The sequence below is a fragment of the Callorhinchus milii genome, unplaced genomic scaffold (assembly GCF_018977255.1).
Source record: "Callorhinchus milii isolate IMCB2004 unplaced genomic scaffold, IMCB_Cmil_1.0 Scaffold7, whole genome shotgun sequence".
Classification (NCBI taxonomy): Eukaryota; Metazoa; Chordata; class Chondrichthyes; order Chimaeriformes; family Callorhinchidae; genus Callorhinchus; species Callorhinchus milii.
The window spans coordinates 3,473,549-3,494,472 of NW_024704748.1; the positions used below are offsets into that span (position 1 = coordinate 3,473,549).

At 40.8% G+C, this 20,924-nt stretch overlaps 1 protein-coding gene across 1 annotated transcript in view; it reads right to left on the reverse strand.

Annotated features, from left to right (window-relative positions):
- Window positions 1-2,100: 2,100 nt before the first annotated feature.
- The window catches only part of cacul1 (CDK2 associated cullin domain 1), a 41,296-nt gene continuing 22,472 nt past the window's right edge, over window positions 2,101-20,924 (reverse strand). The window contains exons 5-9 of the mRNA XM_042336797.1: window positions 16,603-16,705; window positions 14,631-14,720; window positions 6,587-6,725; window positions 4,609-4,652; window positions 2,101-4,402 (exon numbers count right to left, since the gene is read on the reverse strand). Coding sequence (XP_042192731.1) covers window positions 4,362-4,402; window positions 4,609-4,652; window positions 6,587-6,725; window positions 14,631-14,720; window positions 16,603-16,705 — 417 coding nt within the window. The 3' untranslated portion in view covers window positions 2,101-4,361. The remainder of the gene's footprint in view (window positions 4,403-4,608; window positions 4,653-6,586; window positions 6,726-14,630; window positions 14,721-16,602; window positions 16,706-20,924) is intronic.

Consider the following 20,924-nt stretch of genomic DNA (forward strand, 5'->3'; position numbering starts at 1 on the left):
TTCTCTTTCAATGTTAATCTTGGTCACTCAATCCACAACTGTTTGTGAGACATTGCTGTGTACAAATGAGCTGTACGTTCCCCTACAAATACACAATCATTAAACATAACAGTAAGTCACTACGTGTGATAAGGTGCTATATCAAACTCAAGGATTATTGTTTTAACTTCTTGAACATTTGCCTCAGAGCTATGGATGAGTAAATATTATAATAATAATCCTTGCATTTTATATAAATAATACAAATATTATAATAATATTGCATTGCTATACAAATGTAATCTTGTTGCATTTGATAAGTCTATTAGGTATCGGGTATTAGAGCAACGAGGCATTAAATACAGAGCCTTATCACATCTTCAAGATGTCTCAAAGTGCTCTACAGAATACACTGTAAAGTGAATTGACTGTATATTATGTGGGTGAAACGCGGCAGCCAATTGCGCACAGCAGTGTTCGAAATAGCTCTAACCACTAAATTACAAGACTCCACAATCCACATACCCAATACTAAATTACTCTGTATTAACAATATACTGTTTTTTTTAGCAGTTTACCAAAACAGTACAAGTTTGTTTTAGTGCAAATAGTAGGCTAATTACTTTCATCTGAATTTTTCAACTGTTAACTCCTTCCTTTGTCTTGGCATAAAATACTGTGTTCAAACTTTACACCATTGTTCTGTGTACGGCAGAGCTTTGCTTATTGTCAATTTTAAGTAGTTTAAAACGATCACTTTGACAGCAGATTTGCGATGCGAGATGTACGAACATTCCTACTTTGGCACTCAAACTGTAATGACTAGAGATTGAAGCATTTTAAAAACGTATGGTGCAAAGAGGCCTTTGTTTTTAATGTAAAAGCTCTGAATTATGGTGCATTGCAAGATGGGGAGACAGAAAATTTGAAGGTCACTCTTACTTTCTGTGGTCTAACCTCACCAGGATTTTAATCTCGTCTTGTTTAGCAGTTTAGAGAATTGTTCTTTTTACACCGAAATCCATCGCACTGCTGAAATACAAAGGAGTTTTTGATTTAAAGTGGCTTGCTCATTAAAAACTACAAATCCCAAGGAATTTGCATTTAAATGTTCAATTCAGTGTCAGGATAACCCCAGCCATCAAAGGCCAAGATTAATGGTCACTAATCGATAGCTCAGCTCGTTCAGAAAGTCCCTTTGCATTTCTCTATTTTAAGTAAAAGTGTCAATCGTGTCTGGAATGTACCTTTATAGTTCAAATAAATGTTCCCAATACGTTCAGCCGTGATGAGAGGGTAGAAACATCCAGCCAAAATGTTCAATATCTGCATTGGTACTGATGTATGTGAGTAACTAAGTCAATTGCATTACTGGATAAGACATTTCAATGTAAAGGCTCTATATTATAATCCACTACCAGGTTGTAGAGGGGTATTCGTACAAGGAGTCGGCCGGTGGGATATTATTAAAAAAATTGATAATATCACGTGTGCTTTTGTGCTCTACAGGCTGAAGATGGAAGAAATTAAAATCAGATTTCTCCAATTCGACAGGAATCTTAGGAGATTGGCACTACTTGAAGTCTTCTCCTCACCCAAAAGACATTTAGCAAAAATAGATTCATGGAAAGGAATTCCTGTTGCTCACTTCTTTCATATTGTCGGATCATGAAATTTTGGAACCCTTCTTTGTGGTGGGGAGAAGAAAGTGGAGGAAAAAGTGAGCGACAGCAGAGTTGAAGCATGATGAGCCACTTAGGGGAGCTGACAGGGATGAAGTTCTACTCTGTCTTGACGAAGAGCGAATGTGCTGTGAAACATCACAGATTGTCACCTATTCATTAAGAACTCAGTGATATTTATGTAGCGATACTTATACAATATCTATTTATTGCCTTGTTTGCTAAATGATGACTGTTTGTGCTGTGAGTAAGCCACTCTCCAGGTCAACTTTGCCCAAATCCATTCTGTGCAACATTCTTTCACAAAGCAGACAGAGATGTTCGAAAGGTTCTCTCATGTACTGCGTTCACCTTCAAAAGATTCAGTCACTAAACTTCAAAAGTAAATCATGAACGGGTGCCAGGATATTGAAGACACAGCTCAGCAACGTGGAAGGTATTACAGCAAATGCAAAGATCATCTTTTATTATGTCCCAAAGGCAAAAGGATATTATTCTAGTACATTGTGACACCCAGTCCTGTAACTCCCTAGATTTCTGATTGACGATTTGAGTTATTTAAAAAAACGAAACCTTGCCCACATCTGAATCCCTCATGCATGCGTTTGTCACCTCCCGTATAGATTGCTCAAACACACTCCTCGCCGGTCTCCCCAGCCCCACTATTCAAAGATCCAGCTCATTCAGAACTCTGCCGCCCGCATACTTACCCGAACCAACTCCGTACCTATATCTTGCCAGGTCTGGCACAGGCTCCACTGGCTCCCCATCACCAAACGGATCGACTTCAAGATCTTCACACTCGTGTTCAAATCCATTCACTCCCTGGCACCTCCCTACCTCTCCGATCTCACGCCAATCCACCACTCGGCACCTCCGCTCAATTGGCACTGGCTCCTGCTTGTCCCTCGCACCCTCTGTAGCGCTAAATTAATGTTCCGTAATTTACAAAAGTGACAGCAGAAAGCTGAATCCATTATTGCATTGAGAAACCAATTCAGTAATTGCAGATAAAAACTGCTGCTTATTCATTGTATCCTAGTTGTGGTTAATAGCAGTTGTACTTATCGTTTTGGTCCCTCAGACAGCTACTGGTTAGCGTGGTTCCACAAGTCAATTTTATCCAATCAGACATGATGTTATACATTAATCTTTTGTGCTGTATAACACCCACACTCCCTCCACAAAGAATCATTAGGCAAAAAACATACAGACAGACTGCAGACAGGGGTTGGAAGTGTAAACTATTTGTTACAATGGTTACAGAAATGATCAAAAAAAGGTTTTGTTACAATGACCCCCAAGTCTCATAAAGAATGTTATTGCACAACGGAGGTTTACAGCCTCCCAAATTCCAGTCACTATTTGGGTTCTTAGAAATGTTTGCCGAGAAACTTCCTACAAGCATTGCCATCATATGGAGACGGCTCAGAAGTAAACTCATTGGCTCAACCACCAATTGATTAGGTGCCGGTCTGCCCTCTCCTGAAGATTGCTGTTTTCCCCAGTGAAACAACAGCCGATATTGAAAGCAAGATCAAATTGTGCGATTCAACTTTGGCTACTCAGATCCAAGTAAGGTGATCTTCTCCCCTCCCCCGCCAGGCCCACCCACCCACCTTTTCCAAAACAAATCATGTCCATGACTGCCATCTGATTAAATCAGATTGAGGATTGCAGGCCAATAAAGATAAAGGAAATAACAGAATCTAAATCAAACGGCAATAGACCTCATGCTGTCAAAATGAAGCGAGTCACTTCAGTATAATGGCACTTGCTGCACATCTTTGAAGAGGCAGCGTGGATTCATTATTGTGCAATGACAAGTATTTAGTGCTGAGTAACAGAAACTTTGGGTTGTATTGTATTCAACAGGAAGTACATTCAATGAAAAAACAATGCAGCTGGGGATTAATGCATTTTTACCAGGTGATGAGATCTATAGGTTTGACTTTTGGTTTATCCTTTCAACGGTGAAAACTCGACATGGGTTAAAGCAAAATATTTCCGGGCCACGTAAACCATCTTCCCCATCGCGGTACACTCACTTCTGTAAATGAAGCGCGTGTGAAACAAAAACATTCGGTTTAATAACGACTTCAGGAAAACAGTGGCGGAAGATGAACGCCTTAAAACACCACGATTGGCTAGTGAAGGGATGAGCGTGTAAGTCGCAGTAAACAGTCGCAGAGTTCAGTTTCCTGCATGTCCGAAAGTAAACGTTCAGAGGTCAAAACCGGAGAAGCAGCCTCCTGATGGTCGCGGTAAACACATGGAAGAAAAATAGATGAACTTTTACAAGCTGTCTGAGTGTAAAACTAAAAGCCATGATAAAACGTCAGGCGTGGGTGGAGATGGGTCATTGGAAGCTGTGCTTCTCGCAAGCGTCCCATTCAGAATCCCATCAATGGGATCCCTGAAGCTCACTCATGGTAAACCTTATACAATTCACATCCAGGAAGGAAGCCATATTAAGAGCCACTGGGAAGAATAATCCCAAGTCAGTTAGCAGCATGATCATCAGATAAAATTGAGTTAAGTCTTTTTTTTTGAGGGGGTGGGGGTGGCGGGGGGAAAAAAGAGAAAGGGGACGCAATATGGGCTGATCTTCAGTAGGTCCCCATCTCTGCACAAGTCTCATGTATGTGGCATGCTCCTCGTAGGTCAGTCTTTCTGTCAAGGAAATGTCAATTGTTTTCACTATCTGAATCCCCTTGCGCTTGCACATGAAGTTGACCCATCTGAAACACAAGAGGATCAGGATAAGAACATTTGGAAAGACAGAAAATGGAATAGCAAACCACCGAATACTTATATTTCTCTAGCTTCAACCAGCTCAAGTCATAAAGAAAATGATTGCTCACATTTTTATCTAAACAGCACTCTGCACTGCCTGATAAGTAACATTAAGATTTGCAATACGGTACTGAATTTAAAATGTACTTACTATACATTAGCTCCTCTCCAGCTCTTTTACGTGACTGATCACCTCTAATAAAAAGAGAGGGTGGCGGGGGGTGGGGGAAGAGAGAAAAAAAGGTTTTACTTCTTGGAAATCAGAGTTAAAGGCAAAGTGTTACTAAATAGCAAGTACTGTAGTTCAGTGGTTAGAGCACTCGCCTCGCAAGCGAGAGGACCCGGGTTTGATTCCCGGGCAGGGCGAAATGTTGGGCAAGTTTCCTTACTCCACACACCTCTGTTTACCTAACAGTAAGTAGGACCCCCGATTGTTAATTGATTGTCAGATCACTTTTCCGGGGGTAATGATCCCTTCAAAAAAAATCAAAATAATAATTTGGTTATTCAATCCACGACTGTTTGTGGGACACTGCTGTGAGCAATTAACTGCCATGTTTCGCCCACAAAATATCCAGTCAATTCACTTCACAGTATATTCTGTGAAGCGCTTTATGAGACATCTCAAAGACATGATAAGGTGCTATATCAAATGCAAGCATTATTGTCATAAAAATGTTTTAAAAATTACTCTTATACTGCAGAGCAAGACTGGGTCTTTGGACAATTTTAATAATGCTAAGATCAGAGCATTGATAATGTGGCTTTCTTTATTGAGAAAGGAATCATGTTAAGGGTATATGTTGAGACCCGTGATGCATTTAAGTTTACAATCTGTGCGGTGAAATTAAAATCAACACCTGGAAGTTACCAATGAAATACATGTTACTTTTCAGTATATAAAAGAGAGACGGAAATAGCTTTTTGTCATCCCACAGAAAGCAATGATAGATTTAAGTAAAATCTTGTCTGAAATGTAGACATACAGACCTCTTTAGTTCCTAGCCTTTAATTCAGTGACCTAACTAAACTTGTGGTAGCTCCCACAGCCAATAAAAGAGCATTAATTCCTTTAATACTTTTAGAACCTAGAATCCAGTTGAACAGCAAGGTGATAGATCGCCTTTGAAAAACACATTCCGCTGATTGATGCCTTCCACATGGAAGGTTTGTAACTGAAATCTCAGTAAAGCAGCTACTGGCAAGTTTCCTTCAATAAGCCTTCAATATACAGGCACCTGCATCCACAGTACCTTTGCAATGACAGATTGCGGTTTTAATGGTGGAATACAAATCATTAGCGTTCCCACTGATCTTCAAATTGTAACATTTAGACTATACGGCACTAAAATTAACAGGATGCCATTTTGCATTTATTTCAGTCACTTGCTTTCCTGCACCCAACATCGTGAAATAAATATTTATACTCTCTAAATGAAAGGGGACACAACATGAATAGGAAAAGGGCAATACAAAGTCTTACCACTTATTGCTTTCGAACCAACACAGCGTTGATGGAATGAATGGCCAGTTTCTGTGCTGTAATTGTTAGACTACCCCAAATGGACTATTCTCTCAGATATTGGGGATTGGAATTAAAAAATTCCAATCATGCCTTTGACCAAAGCAATTGACGTCTTCCTGACATGAAAGGCGCTTTTTAAATGCAATTCGTTGCTGGTTATCATCTTGTTGCAGTGGGAGAGGATATTTATCAGTCTGTCCAATAATGAGCAATTTAGATCTAGAGATCTAACACTGGGAAACTGAGGCAAACATAACCAAACCCAAGTGTTAATTCCTGTATACACGCACACTGGTAAATCTACACAAGGGCTCGACCGTGAACAATAAGGAACGTGGAGTTAGGCATCTTCCTCCAAAAAAGGTCTACATTGTATACCTAGAATTATTTATTGATGGTAATATTCATGATCGCTTAGTAAAATCTGCAAAGAGGATGGCTTGTTTGCAACATTTCAGGTTTACTTCTTTACCCTTCAATTCACAATACTAAGTACCAACCAAACACAAACCCAAAGGCTATTGTACGATACGTACTTTTATCGGCGGCTTTGGCTGATTTGATTTGATGTGAAAAGGCTTGTGATTTACAGCAGGAGGTTTACCTGGCAAAGCCGTTCTGCATCAGTTCTCGCTGGAGTTTCTGGTCCTGAGCGGCATACTCCGACAGCTCGCATTCCAAAGCCGGAGGAAGGATATTTGGGATGAATTTGGAAAAGAGACTTGGTGCCATCTGTGCCCACTCTGGTTTAAGAGAAAACGCATCGCCCGTCAACACTTTATCTAGCAAGGTCGAGCGCAAAATTGACAGACTTGTCATACATTTTGTTTTATTGGGCAAGAGGTCATCTTAACATCGCTCAGCAAAGTGCACCACTACTTTCATGCTCGTGTGTCACTTTTTGGGCTGAAAAAACTGTGACAAGTGACAAATCCACGAAGGGCCATAGTGAGAATTGAAGCCTTTGTATCAGATACATTGCACAGGACAGGTGCTAGAGAGCGCGTTGGGTGAGAACAACAACACCCTTTCACCTTTGTGTTGGAATCCAAGCCAGGCTGCCGAAAGCTTGGCAAATGTCCACAGTGCACAACTGCCTTTGATTCTGCAATCCCACTTGCAGAAGACACAAGCTTGGCCGGGGTGGAAAGAATGAAGCATCTTTCTAATCTGAAAATTGACTCTGTGTCTATCCAGTACACTGGGTGCAAGCTGCCGTGAAAACTGGAAAGATATTAATTTCACCCTCTTGATAAATACTAAAAGCTTTAAAATAATGAACGCCATACATTAGATATGAGAAAATTAATGTGCGACACAATGCATTAATTCTTCATTCCTGCCACTCTCCCTCTCAATGGAATACAGAGCAGACTAACATCATCATACCCACAATCTGTCCCACACAAATTAAACCACTGAGATCAGTTTCTCAATATAATATACTGGATGAAAGCAAAGCAACTGGCAAAAAAAGTCACCAGATAGGTACGAACATTTCTCATTATAAACAGTCGTGAGACCACAGCGTGTTCTGGAATATTGACTTTCAGAACGACGACATCACAGGTTTGCTTTGCTGGAATGAGGACGTCCAAAATGTCAATAAGGGGCAGAAGTGATAGATCTTTTTGCACCAACAGGTGACTGATGGGGGCAAAAGCTTGGGAGGCAAACATGATCGAGTTAAAACCTCTGGGCAACTTACTGAAATTAGTATTGGTGTTTCATAACACAGCAATTAGAAAATAACATAAAACATGTTTGGTACTATACCAACTCCTTATAGTGATCTCTAGTAGCAGAAAACCTTGTCTAAATCTTATTTTTCCAGACTAAAAATTCTGCCAAGATTCCTTTTCTGTAGGAATCATTAATTTACAAGTTTGACTGAATTTATATTCAGAGAGACGGACAGCAATTCACAACCGAGGTTTGAAGGCAGCCTCAGGGCTTACAGGGCTTGCATTAGAACACCCTGCTGTTTCTTAAATAAGTTCAGGGAACCAGCCACACAGAATTATAGCACAGATATTTCCATGCATTCACATTACTTACAACTTCCCCACGTTACGACTTGCCCATGTACCTTCCAAGGAATAATTAAAATCAAACAGAGTATGTCCATTTGGAGAACAAGTCAGATTGTGAGAGAATATGAAATGGATGCAAATTGCACTGTCAGGAGGATCCTCCTGCATAAATGAACATGCAAATGTTTTTAAAAAAAGCAAAACAAAGTGCATTCTTCTGAGAGTAAGGATTAATTTTGGAATCAAACAGGGAACTGGAGAATAGTAATCCTAATGTTTGCATTTGATATAGGGTTTTTCATTACAGGACGTCTCAAAGAGTGCCACCGGATATACTGTAGTGACAATTTTATAGGCGAAAGCGGCAGCCAATTTGCACACAGCAAAGTTTCACAAACAGCCATGAAGTAGATGAGCCATTTTATCTGACAAATTGTTGGCTAGGAACACAGACATAAATTCCCTTCTTTCAATTGGTCCTATGGGATCTTTAATGTCTACCTGAAAAGGCAGACCTTGATTTAACATCTCAACTGAAGGATGGCATCTTTGATAATGCAGCCCTCGCTTAGCACTGGAGCGTCAGCGTAGACTGAGCTCAAAGTCCCTCTGACTCGGAGGTGAGAGTGCTACCGACTGAGCCAGGCTGACACCTGGTGACGAGACTGCTTAAAATCCATTTCTGGATGAGCTAAATTCTTAACACGTTCAATTCTTAAAAGCCAATTAATGTATTACTACACACAAATTGGGTAGGCTAGTGAACTTATTTGGAATTACTCTTTTTATTCTAAATCCAGAACGTGACAGAATCCTCACGAGCTAATTAACCGTACAGTAAATTTGCACTCTCCCCTTCCCAATATTGAATTGAGCAGCATTTTCTTTAATAAAGATCCACGACAGTCTGTCCTAATAAATACGCATTCCCCTTTTATTCTCAATCCGTAGGCCCAATTTAAACACCTTGCTTTCTCCGAATGCTTGAAATTCAAATAATTTGTTCACATCTCAATTAGCTCCATTAAACTACAGAAAACCAGATTCCAGACTCATCTGCCAGCGAGCTAGTTTAACAAAAAAACAAAATAATGAGATGAAGTTACGTTTGTTACAATGTGCAGTCTTGGACACCAGAAAATAGTTTTGGGTTGCCACTAGTTCGAAATAATATGTTCTCTGGCAAACTTATTAATGTGGTTGTTTATTATAATGATCCTTGCACTTGATATAGGACCTAATCACGTTGTTGAGACGTCGCAAAGAGCTTCACGGAATATACTGTGAAGTGAATTGACTGTATTGCGACAGGTTTGAATCTGCTTGGCTGTAGGAGTTACTGTTCAGGAACTACTCATTTTTTTGTCTCATCTAATGTTGTGCACATTGACACCACCTTCTCATTAAAGCAGTTGCTCATTAATTTAAATGAATGTTTACCTTGTCAGCCTGTCTCCACATTTAAACAAGAGAGTGTATGTGTGTGGTGTGTGGGTGAGTTTGGGAAATGTTATCCCTTTTCTCAAAGGTAATTGAACAAAACCTGTTCCTCCATCTCCAGCTCGCTGCTTCTCAGATGATATTTCCATCGGAACCATCACATTTCCTTATAATTTTCAATTCCACTGCTAACAAGATTTTTTCCAGCAAATTTGTGAATAGATGTTAATCAATATCGCAACAACTGGTTTTGCTGGGAATTTGTCATTTCCCTTAGGGGAGGTTGTTTGTGTCTGTGTGTATGAGTCTGTGCACACATCATGCGCGTTAGTGGGAGGGGAAAGAAAGGTGGTGGGAAGAATTGGGGATGGGGAAAAAAGAAAGAAAATCTATTGTGATGCTGGTAATCTTCTTACAGTCTCAAGTTAAATAATCTGTGTACATCATCATCTGTGCCTTTCAGCATCTCAAGAGGCAATAGATCTCTCAGCGCTGAAAACTAGTTACATAGAATGATTCGGCATAAAAATTAACCAATTAGCCCAAGTACTCCGTGCCAGGGTTTATGCTACACACAAATCCACACTCGCCCTATTCCTCTCATCCAGCCCTATATTCCCTTCTCCTTCCTCCTCGTCCCACCCACCACTAAAGTCTTTGCACTTAAGTTCCTCAGCTGCTAAAAATCTAACAGCACATTCTATAGAAGCGCTGCGACAACCTAGAAAAAATTGTTTGAGAATAGAGCAGTAGAGGGAAATGAAAGGAAAACTCTTACTCATCGATACGAAGAAACATTCTAGCACCCGGGTTAATATATTGCCCTCAGTTGCAACTCACGTGAATATCAATCCCAGTTCTTTCACTAAAGAGAAAGATAGACCCAGAGGTAAAGGTTGAGAAAATCAAACTTCAAAGAGAGAGAATGCTTATCTTTCAGCAGCTCATCTGTCACTTTTTTAAAAAAAGAAGGTACGTGTGATCTTTTTTCTTTGGGGGGGTGCAAAGCACTGAGAGAGAGAGACTATTAAACCTGGGCTGACCCCTCACTTAGTCTCCCATCTCCCTGTAGAAAACGGGTAATAAACTGCTAGAGTTCAGAGCTGACAGAAGTTATTTCAGGAACATACATACGTTCATAGTCAGACACGAATAATAAAAAAGCAGTGGAGGAGATGTTTGTTCCAACACTTCCATATCTTGTGCAGCCTGGCTCTGCACCTCTCATGCTGAGTATTTTATGACTCGAGAGGTTATAAAGCAGAGACAAGCAATGAGTCAGTTTGTGTTCTATCCTAATCTCGATCCGGAAAACGCTGGCAAAAGCATGCAGTAAACTCGTAAATTGACCTCTTTCCTGTTAATCAATAAACTCAGATGACCAATACTACATCACTCGTGTTTCAGAGAATATCTAAATTTCCGGGAAGGAAAGACAAGATTTCTATACAGATTTGTCACAACCATTATAGCCATATTATAGCCATATTATAGAAAGGAAATTTTGACAAATATGCCATAAATTTACTGGAAACAAACGTTAGTTACAAAGAAAAGAGAATAAAACACTAACCCAATAACAACCCTGACTGAGTTTTACCTAACCTCAGATCTACTCTAAGTCAAACTCTAAGCAGACATTAATAGCACTGGATAGAACAAATATCAATATATGTATTTCCGTCTATTTGAAAATGGCAAGTTTATTTGACTACAGACAGCCTGGCTTTATTCGAAGAGCAAGTTGATAAGAAAGTCTGATTCAAAGTCCTTATAATAAAACACCAGCATTCTTCAAGCTTGGAAATTGAAACCCTTCCTGCGGTGCAAATCATCACTGCAAAGGTAACCAACTTCTTTTTGTTCCTCTCACATGCAGACAAACAAGGCACAGTCCCGAAACCCATGATTTATTACGGCATAAAGTAGGGTGAATTTGCCACTCTATTTTAATACTGTGTTCACATAGATAAGAACACAAACTTTTTATTTAAGTAGCAAGTTAATATTAACGATTTTGGTTTTGACAGGAGGTATACCAAATAGATTCAAAACGTTAATTTTAAAAAAAGTTCAAGACATCACTGGTTTACAGAACAGTCTCAAAGTAATTAAACTCAAAAGAACAGTATATCCTGTGAAGCATTTTGAGACGTCTCGACGACGTGATAAGCCGCGATATCAAATGCAAGGATTATTTTTATTTTACACTGTTTCGAACTTGATGATTAAGCTTGACTCAATTGATAGCACACTCACCTTGGGCAGGAATGGTGAGAGTTCAATCCTCACTGAAGCTCAATCAAGGCTGGCACCCTGGTACAGTACTGGGAAGGCACTGCATTGTCAGAGGTGCCATCCTTTGAGTAAAATAATAATCGCCCTTCACTTTGATATGGTGAGTTAGCACACTGAAAGTTCTCAGTGCTTCACAGAACATTTCTATAATTTGGTGACAGTAATTGTTGGGAAATTTGTCAGCCAATTTGCACACAGCAATGTCCCACATACAGTTCATTTTCCCCTTTGAAGAATTGTTTGCCAGGATACCAGGAGAAACTCAAGTTCTCTTTTTGAATAATATATTCCATTACAGCTTCAACGTCCACCTGGAACAGGCAGATGGGACCAAACCACAACAGCTCTTATCTTAAAATGCCAACGTGGGCTTGAACGCACAACCGTCTCTCAGCAGTGAGAGTGCTACCAAATGAGCCAGGCTGACAACTGACCAGACATTAAACCAGGTTCTTCAGGTGGAGTATGGCTCAATTTGAAAAGAAGAGTTTCTCCCAGTCATCATGTGCTTTTTGTTCATTTGTACAATTTTGCATGTCAGTCTTGTTTGCCTACAGCCAATCATCTGCAACAGTAATTACTGTGACACTCTTTGAGACGCATTTGTAGGTGCTACAAAAACACAATTTCTCTTTCTTTAACAAATAGTATCACGTCACACACTGGAGACTCGGACACATATTGCCATTAGGAATGGGCAAGGCAGCAGTCATTTGCACAGAAGGAGACGACTAGCACACTAACAGATACAGAAAAGGCCAGACTTTGAAACGAGACTCCATTTGAAATTCGCTGATTATATCCCTGGACAGGTGGATTTGGAAGCGTCATCCATTCAATTTGCGACAGCAAGAAAATTAGCCACAACATTTAAGTCCCTTTCAGAGCAAACACTGTCGAAACCAATCAATACATCAATTCAGCTGAGACTAATTTGCCATATTTTCAAAACGGGTGTGAAACGCTAATTGTGATCATTTAATTTGGCAGATATGCAAAACGCCTAGCAGCATCTTATCGAAGTCACCGAAGTAACCTCGGTTGGCTCCGGGCTCCTGCTTGTCCCTCGTCCCTTCCTCTCCACCATGGGCAGCCGTGCCTTCAGCCCTACGCTCCGAAACTTTGGAACTCGCTCCCTCAATCCCTCCGACTTGCCCCCTTCCCCCCTAATCACATTTTCAGATCACGTCTCTTCGACCGTCCTTACATTCACCTCCCACGGCTCGCGTCAGGCTCTGGCACTGTTAAGCTCTCCGAGATGCTACCCTCTATGACGAATGCTGTATATAACGTAAGTTGTTGTCGTTTCCCATCCTTTTTACTACTTTGTAAAAGCTGGATCAAATCTCCAATTTGTTCATTTCAATGGCATTTGTTGTGCATCTTCTCGATGAAATGACAGCCTAATCATATTCACAACCTGAAAGGAATCACTGAAAAAAAGACCAGTGAAATTAGAAATGGCACTACTAATTAATGATGCAGCTAGGTTGGTATATTACTTTTAAAAAAATGCAAAGCTGTCAGGCTGCTGGGGAACAGAATGTTCGCTCCATCCTTTGCTTCACAGTTTTCTCTCTGCACCGGGTAACTGAGGAGCCTGCTGTTAGTGCACCATGAATGTCATCAAAATTGCCTAAGTAAATCGCATTCTGGTCAAAAGTTCATTCTCCATACACTTGTCTCCACCTAATAATGGAACTCTGATGCACTTTAAAATAGTGGCATTCAATAAAGCTTCTAATAACCTGCGTTGTGATGGTACTTTTTTCTCTGATGTCCAAGCCAAGAACCCCCAGAAGAATTGGGTCTTTCACCTTAAGGCTGAGGAATGCAACTCACAAAAATTACATCTGACATCAATTGCGCAAAGTGCTACGAAACTTACCATTGTGATAAACCACTATAAAAATTCACACAACAGTGTACAGTTGTTAAACCTATAGAATCAGCAACAGTTATGATAACAGCTATAGTGTGTTTGCTAATTATTCCACACTACATCAGTGCAAACGACAAACACGGTGAAGTTGGCACATCTTTTAATCCCATTCTACCATTTTTTTCCCCTCACCCTTTAATACTTTTGCTTCACGCGTATCTACCTGCAGGAAATCTAATTTCCCTTTTAACATTCCAATTGGATTCTGCCTCTGCAGTTTTCTCAGGCCAGTCATTCATCATTTCTCAACCCTCGGTGTTGAAATGCTTTCTGAGGACGCTAGACACAGTCAAACTCCCTCTCCCACCTCGCTCCTCCATCTATTTTGAACCAATGTTCACCATTCCACTGACCCTGGTAAACAAATTGCTGCCAGGACTCAACGTTAAGCTAGTTTTAAGAAAGTTTGAGGCAACAAACTCAATTTACTCAGTCAATCCATAAAATTCAGCAATCTTGGTCCGAGCTGAGCAAAGCACTTGTGGCTTAATAAGAGAATCGACTCCACCTTCTGTCTGTGAAACAATGTGAATCAAGAAAGAAGCCAAGATGTGCATCTAGCCACAAAGTATGCAGTCTAATTGGTGCAAGGCACTTAACTGCCCAAAGCAAGAGCCAAAACAGTTCTTGAGAAATAACAAATGATACATCTTCTTGTTGAATGACCCATTGCTTCATGGTGTTTGCTCCAAAGCATATTTTTGAAATATTGGTTGAACTCCATCTTTGTATAAAGAACATAGGCTAACCTTTCTAGAGAACGGTTATACAAACCACATACAAACTTGCAAAGGCTTAAGCTTATTTAAAAAGATATATTTTAGTTAACCTTGGGAACATCTTTTCAAAAGAGGACGCCCAGTGGAAGGTTAATGAATTTCCTTTGACTGGCAATGCCTGCACTGTTTGAAAACTTTCATCCTTTATTTACTTACCAGGTCTAAGAGTGTACAAGCCTTTAACAATGTTTGCCATCGTTGAAGGCGTAATCTTAAATGGAGTTGACTGAGCTTCTATTAGTAAAGCTGAAAAAAAATGGAAATGTAAGACAAAAAGTTAGAAAATTTCAACAACTCCCCCCCGCCCCAATTAATTCCAAAATGATTCATTCAAATTCTACATAGACTTATTAATATATCACTGAATTATGAAGCAGGGAGCGGTTCAATTAAGAGCATTAATGAAGGAACCCAACTCGAGGGGAAACTAGAGAAGGCTGCCGGGCAGGCACGAAGATCGCAATTTGCTTCTGGGGAACAAAGGCGCAATGCACCGTTTGTGTTACAGACCTGTGATTTGCACACTGCAATATGAATGCACAAGCAATCCGAGGACACTGTAGTGTCCTTGCAACAAGTTGTGCATTCCTCTGGCATCACACAACCAGTCTCTTATTTCCCTTTACCTTTTCAGTTTTCTCCACCCTCTGGACGTCTATTGCGGGCCTTGCTACACACTTGGAATGTGAAGACAGACACGGCTCAAAAAAGATTCCATAGATGGAATCAACTAGAACGTTGAAGCGTAAGATGGATAAAAGGGGAAAGTAAGGATACAAAGAAAATTGGAGAAAAGGCAGGGAATGGGAGAGTAATGCAAGGATTATTATTATTATTAAAAGATCCAGCATAATCAAATCAAATAATGGAGCAAACTCGTCTGAATAGTCTCTCCTTGTTCCTACGGCTTCACATGCACAATGGCATGTTAAAACGTGTGTTCTTGCCGAAGTTAATGCATATTTAGCTGGGCAGAGGTGGTCTTGTTACCATTGGCAACAGCGAGACATCGTGCTCTATCCAGATACTTTTCAACACTACCACTGGCGGCAGGAGGGCAAACTAGACTGAAAAACACTCTCTGTTGCTTGTTAAACGCACGCACAGCACGTACTAGCATTATTTCTAGAGCTCCTTTCATCACTCCGCTCCCCCAAATGAGTAGCAATTTGAAGACCTGTTCAGTCAGAGAGTGAGATGAATCTGATGTATGACTGATAACAATATTTGGTGTCCTTGTGGATGACATTCATTGACTGTCCTTGTATTTGACATTCAATTGCTGTGAACCTTAGTTAAGTCATGTGAAGGAACGCAATAAGAGTTTCAACTTTTCTTTGCTGCATTTACCATTACGTTACAAGGGATTTCAGGGACTTGACCCGAAAATAACTGACGCCCTCTGGTGCTACTTCTCTGCCTGTTACACCCAAAGCATTGGCAGAAATACTGAAACAATCTCAGCCACTTCCAGAGCCGTTGACCAGCAACGTATATGCTGTCCACGCAGATCTGTCTCAATCTCGGAGCAACCATCAATTACAAAGAAAGCACAGCAGCCAAGGTAGAAGCAGCACTGGTTTGAGTGCAGTCAAGCCTTTAGCCTTTCTGTCCCCAGTCCATCCGGGAGCCCCTCCATCTCTCGCCCTCCCTTGCCTCCTTCAAGGCCCCTCTTAAGACCCTCCTTTTCGACCACAGCTTCGGACATCTTCCCTCCGACCCTCTGATCCCAACCCGCAGCTCGGATGTAAACCCCTCATTGTCCCTCGCCTTGGGATATCCTCCTGATGTGAAAGGCGCTGTATAAATGCAATCTGTTGTTGTTATTGCTCTTGCTTTGAAAAGCGAGTTTAAGACTCAATCTTAGATATTGATGACCGTGTCCAGAAGAAACAATGCCACCTAGTGTATATTGTTATGTAATAATCCTTGCATATGTAGGTGCCAAAAGAAAGGAGATTATATTCTGGAAAGAATTATGGAAGAGTAGCAATTGGCAAAAATGGTTTCTCTTCATCACTGGCACAATGAAGCTTTAAACTACACAGGATTTTCGAGCTTGGCTTCCTTTTTAATCAAATCAGCTCTCGCACACAACATGAGATGACGTAAATCTGGCCATACTTACGCATCAAGGTGGAAACGTGCTTTTCTGCAACCTGTTCTGTAAACAACTTTATGAGGTCATCTTTCAAGTCTCGGTTAAGTTTGGTTTCTATGTAAAATTTGTTCTGCAAAATATGAAAACACAAAAAACCCTTCAGAACAGCACTGAACTTAAGCACTGAATTCAAAGAGACATACGTAAAGGTGCCCTAATCCTTAAATCAGCTTCAGTAATTGATTCAGCAATACACTGTTCAAAAAGAGTTTCTTCTTACAATTTCCCAGGCAAAATTAATCATTCACTTCATGGCAGTTTGTGGGACATTCCTGTGCATAATTTGGCTGCTAGTGTTTGCCTATACTTTACAGTAAAATCCTGTGAAGTGCTTTGAGAAGTTTCAACATCGTGATAAAATCCTGTATCAAACTCAAGCATTATTATTGTTGCTATTCACTAGAAATGTGAATCTAACACCAACAATCTGGGAGAGCTGGAACAGCCACACAATATGTGTTGAACTCTGGACTGAAATGATTGCATGAATCTGTCGAAACAATTCAGAATTGTTATTTATTTTCCCCAGCAAACGTGATTGAAATTATAATAATAATCCTTGCATTTGATATAGCACCTTATCACGTTGTTGAGACGTCTCAAAGCGCTTCACAGAATATATTGTAAAGTGGATTGACTGTGTATTTTATGGGGGAAACATGGCAGTCAACTGGGCACAGCAGCGTTCCACAAACATTGGCGGATTGAGTGACCTTTTTTTCCTAAGAAGGGATCATTATCCTTGGAAAGCAATCTGCCAATCAACTAACAAATAGGTTCCAACTTATTGCTAGGTAAACTGAGGCATGTGGAGTAAGGAAACTTGCCTAAGGTTTCACACCTCATGGGAATTGAACCTCGGCTTGCGAGGCGAATGTGCTAACCACAAATTGTGTGAATGCACTTGGACTGTCACTTAAAGATTACAAATTGACGGAACATTCTGTGCTACAAAAACATTTCTACATATTCTCTTATCTTCTCTCTGTGTCTCGCCCCACGCCCCCCCCTCGCACTCACACACTTGTAAAGAACTACAAGTATTATAGTATAAATGCACTGTTCCTCTACCATCTCCAAAATACAGAACTTCGCTCTATTCACCCTCTTGTAACTCATTATGTTAAAGATTTCTATCAGGCTACTCCGTTACTTTCTCAACTTTAAATAAAATCTTCAAAATGAAAACCCTCACCGCTTTGTTCAAGCTCCTGCATGAAGGGTGCTAAATATATATAGATATATATGTGTGTGTATATATAAATATATGTATGTGTATATAGGTGTATATATATATATGCATATATGTATACACCTATATACACACACACACAAGTTGTTGTGCAAGCTTTCCTTTTTTCTGTACTGAAACACTCGACTTTTGCAAATCTACCACTTTAAATATGTGTGTGTATGTGTGTGTGTGTGGAGGGGAAGGAAAGAGAAAAAAACATAAAATGCGTTCCCCAGATTAACAAAGGGAAAGAGCCATAGGGGTTAATAAGACATTATTAACAAGGGCAACAGGAGCAGCACAATTCAATAGGAGGCAGTGTCCACAAATCATCCAGTTATTATTTCCTCTCTGCAGCATTTACAAGATGAACTGCTTGCCACGATCACAGATGCCAGACCTTGACAGCATTCTTTTGCGTTCCAGACTGGAGGCAGCTTGCAGCTCCCAGTGATGGGGAGCAGAGGTGGCTAAAACTCGGGAGATGAAGCAATGCTCAGATTATTACAGGATCAGATCGATAAAAGACCCTTAAATTGGAGAATCAAATGAGGAGAGAAATGGAAAGTCACAATATGCTCTGAGATTGTGATTATAACGCTCATTTTCAGCTCCTCCCCACACCCCCCTCCAATTAGTGACTGAAGGAACTGGCTCGCAGTCACTGTAAAGTGTTTACTCACAGCAACCATTGCTTAAAAAAAATAAGCCATCTCTGTAGAGATGTTATAGAGTTACGCTGTTACAGTAATTTGGGTTCCAACATGATGGATTGAAACTTGTTCAACTGCTAACGCTTTCTGGGCAAGGTCACTCTGCTCCTCTGAAGTGAAGATAAAGAACACTGGCTTCTCCTCAGGGAAAAAGAGGGTCTTCTATTCTGAGCATCTGATCCTAGTCACACAAGGCAGTGAGTACAAATCTCCCACCAGCTAGTGCAGAGATGTAGCAGCCAGCTACAAAGCCAGGAATTGTGTCTTGCAAATGAGTGTTGGATGTTTATCATGGAGTCCTGTAGTTCAGTGGTTAGAGCACTCGCCTCGCAAGCGAGAGGACCCGAGTTCGATTCCTGGGCAGGGCGAAACTTTGGACAAGTTTCCTTACTCCAGAAGCCTCTGTTTACCTAGCAGTAAGTAGGAACCCGGCTGTTAGTCAACTCACTTTACAGTCTATTCTGTGAAGCGCTTTGAGATGTCTGAAAGACATGATAAGGCGCTATATCAAATGCAAGGATTATTTTTATTATTACATGGTCCTGTGATTGTACACAATGAGCAGAGCTCCCACTGGACACCACTGAATTGCAGTTACATTGTTCGTCAGCAAACAAAACACTAGCAAAATGGAATATAAACAGGGCGGTTTCTGTCACAAACCTAAACGTGTAAGACAGCTCCAGAAGCAGAAATATAATAAGCAACGAGTGATAAGACTCATTCTGTACAAGCAGAATGCTGCACATGAGCAAATTCCCTACCGGTATGAGAAGAATAGTTTGCAGTGGAATCAGGACATGTTTAAGGTCAGAATAAGCAAAGAAGCCCTCTACCCTGGCACATTGGAGTAGGTAAAAGTGACAGGAAACATGGGAAGGAAATGGGTGAATAAAACAAAAACACTGACAAATTGAAAAGGAGGGCAGATGCACATTGCAGGTGGCACAGCACACTCAAATACCAGCTCATAATACTAGCACATGGTAATTATATGCATCTAAACCCAACACCACTAAGCTTCCAATCATAGCCAGCCAGAGACCACTAACCCAACCCAGATGTTTTCCAACATGACATAGGAAAGAGTTTTAAATCAAAGGGAAAAAGCGCCCAGAGATTACTTCGACTCACTTCAGTATCTGTTTTCAAAGACAAATAGGTAGGTAGGCACCTCCCTACCTATCAGATTTGCTGACCCCTCACTCCACCACCTGCTGCCTCCGCTCGGCTGGCTCCGGCCTCCAGTTCGTCCCTCGTCCCCTCCAGTCTTCCATCGGTGGCCGTGCCTTCAGCCATTACTCCTCGAAACTCCCTCCCTTAATCCCTCCGCCTTGCCACATCTCTCCCCACTTTCAAATCTCACCTAAAAACCTTCCCTTCTGATCGTGCTTATGGCCTCCTCCCCCTTCCCTCCCCCACTGGCTCGGGATAGGTCTCCACCACTATCAAGCACTGAGGGACGCTACCCAGCATGAGGGGTGCTATATAAACGCAAGTTGTTGTTGACTGAATTGAAAGAGGACTGGAAAGGGGATCTGTTTGTACCTCTCCTGGCACATCACTGAATGGATTGGCAAAGGAGTGGAAGTAGGTGAGTGGGCAGCACAGCTGCCTCCCGTATCTGGATCAGAGAAGCACTCGTAAAGGATCAGAAGCAGGACAAACACCTCCCACAACACACATCACAGGAGTAACTAGTGGAAGACCAGAAGCGGGTGCACAAATTTTTACAGACGATGGCAACATAAGCCGAAAAAGACGAAGAGGTGATGGCTCTCGAGCTCTTGCTGTAGAAGAGGCACAGGAATTGGAAAGAAAGGGAACTGCTCGATGTAGATGTAGATCGAAATGTTCCTAAGCTGTGAAAAGAGCAGTAGCAGGCATGTCTGAGGCAATGAAAACATGGAACAGCAGTTCATTCATTGATTCAGACTTACAATAGAAATAAGTCAGTCAAAACAAGCCAGTGAGCAAACTGTCCCCTTGCTGCACACGATCAGGAACTATTTTTACCCAACCCTTTTGCAACATAAAACTACAACTGATTATCATTCTAATCAATGCTATTATCTAGTAATAGCATTTGGCAAGGTGTCCAAAGATTTACAACTCATGTGTAAACATGACATTTATCAAATACATAATTAATTCCTTCTGTGGATAAGACTGCAAGAAAATCACGGCGTGGAAACCGCAACTTTTGACAGTGAGTTTACAGTCCCATTGGACTATCTGCCTGCCCATCAGCCAGGCGGTCATGATTAGAATAATAATCCTTGCATTTAATATAGCGCCTTATCATGTATTCCAGACGTCTCAAAGCGCTTCATAGATTATAC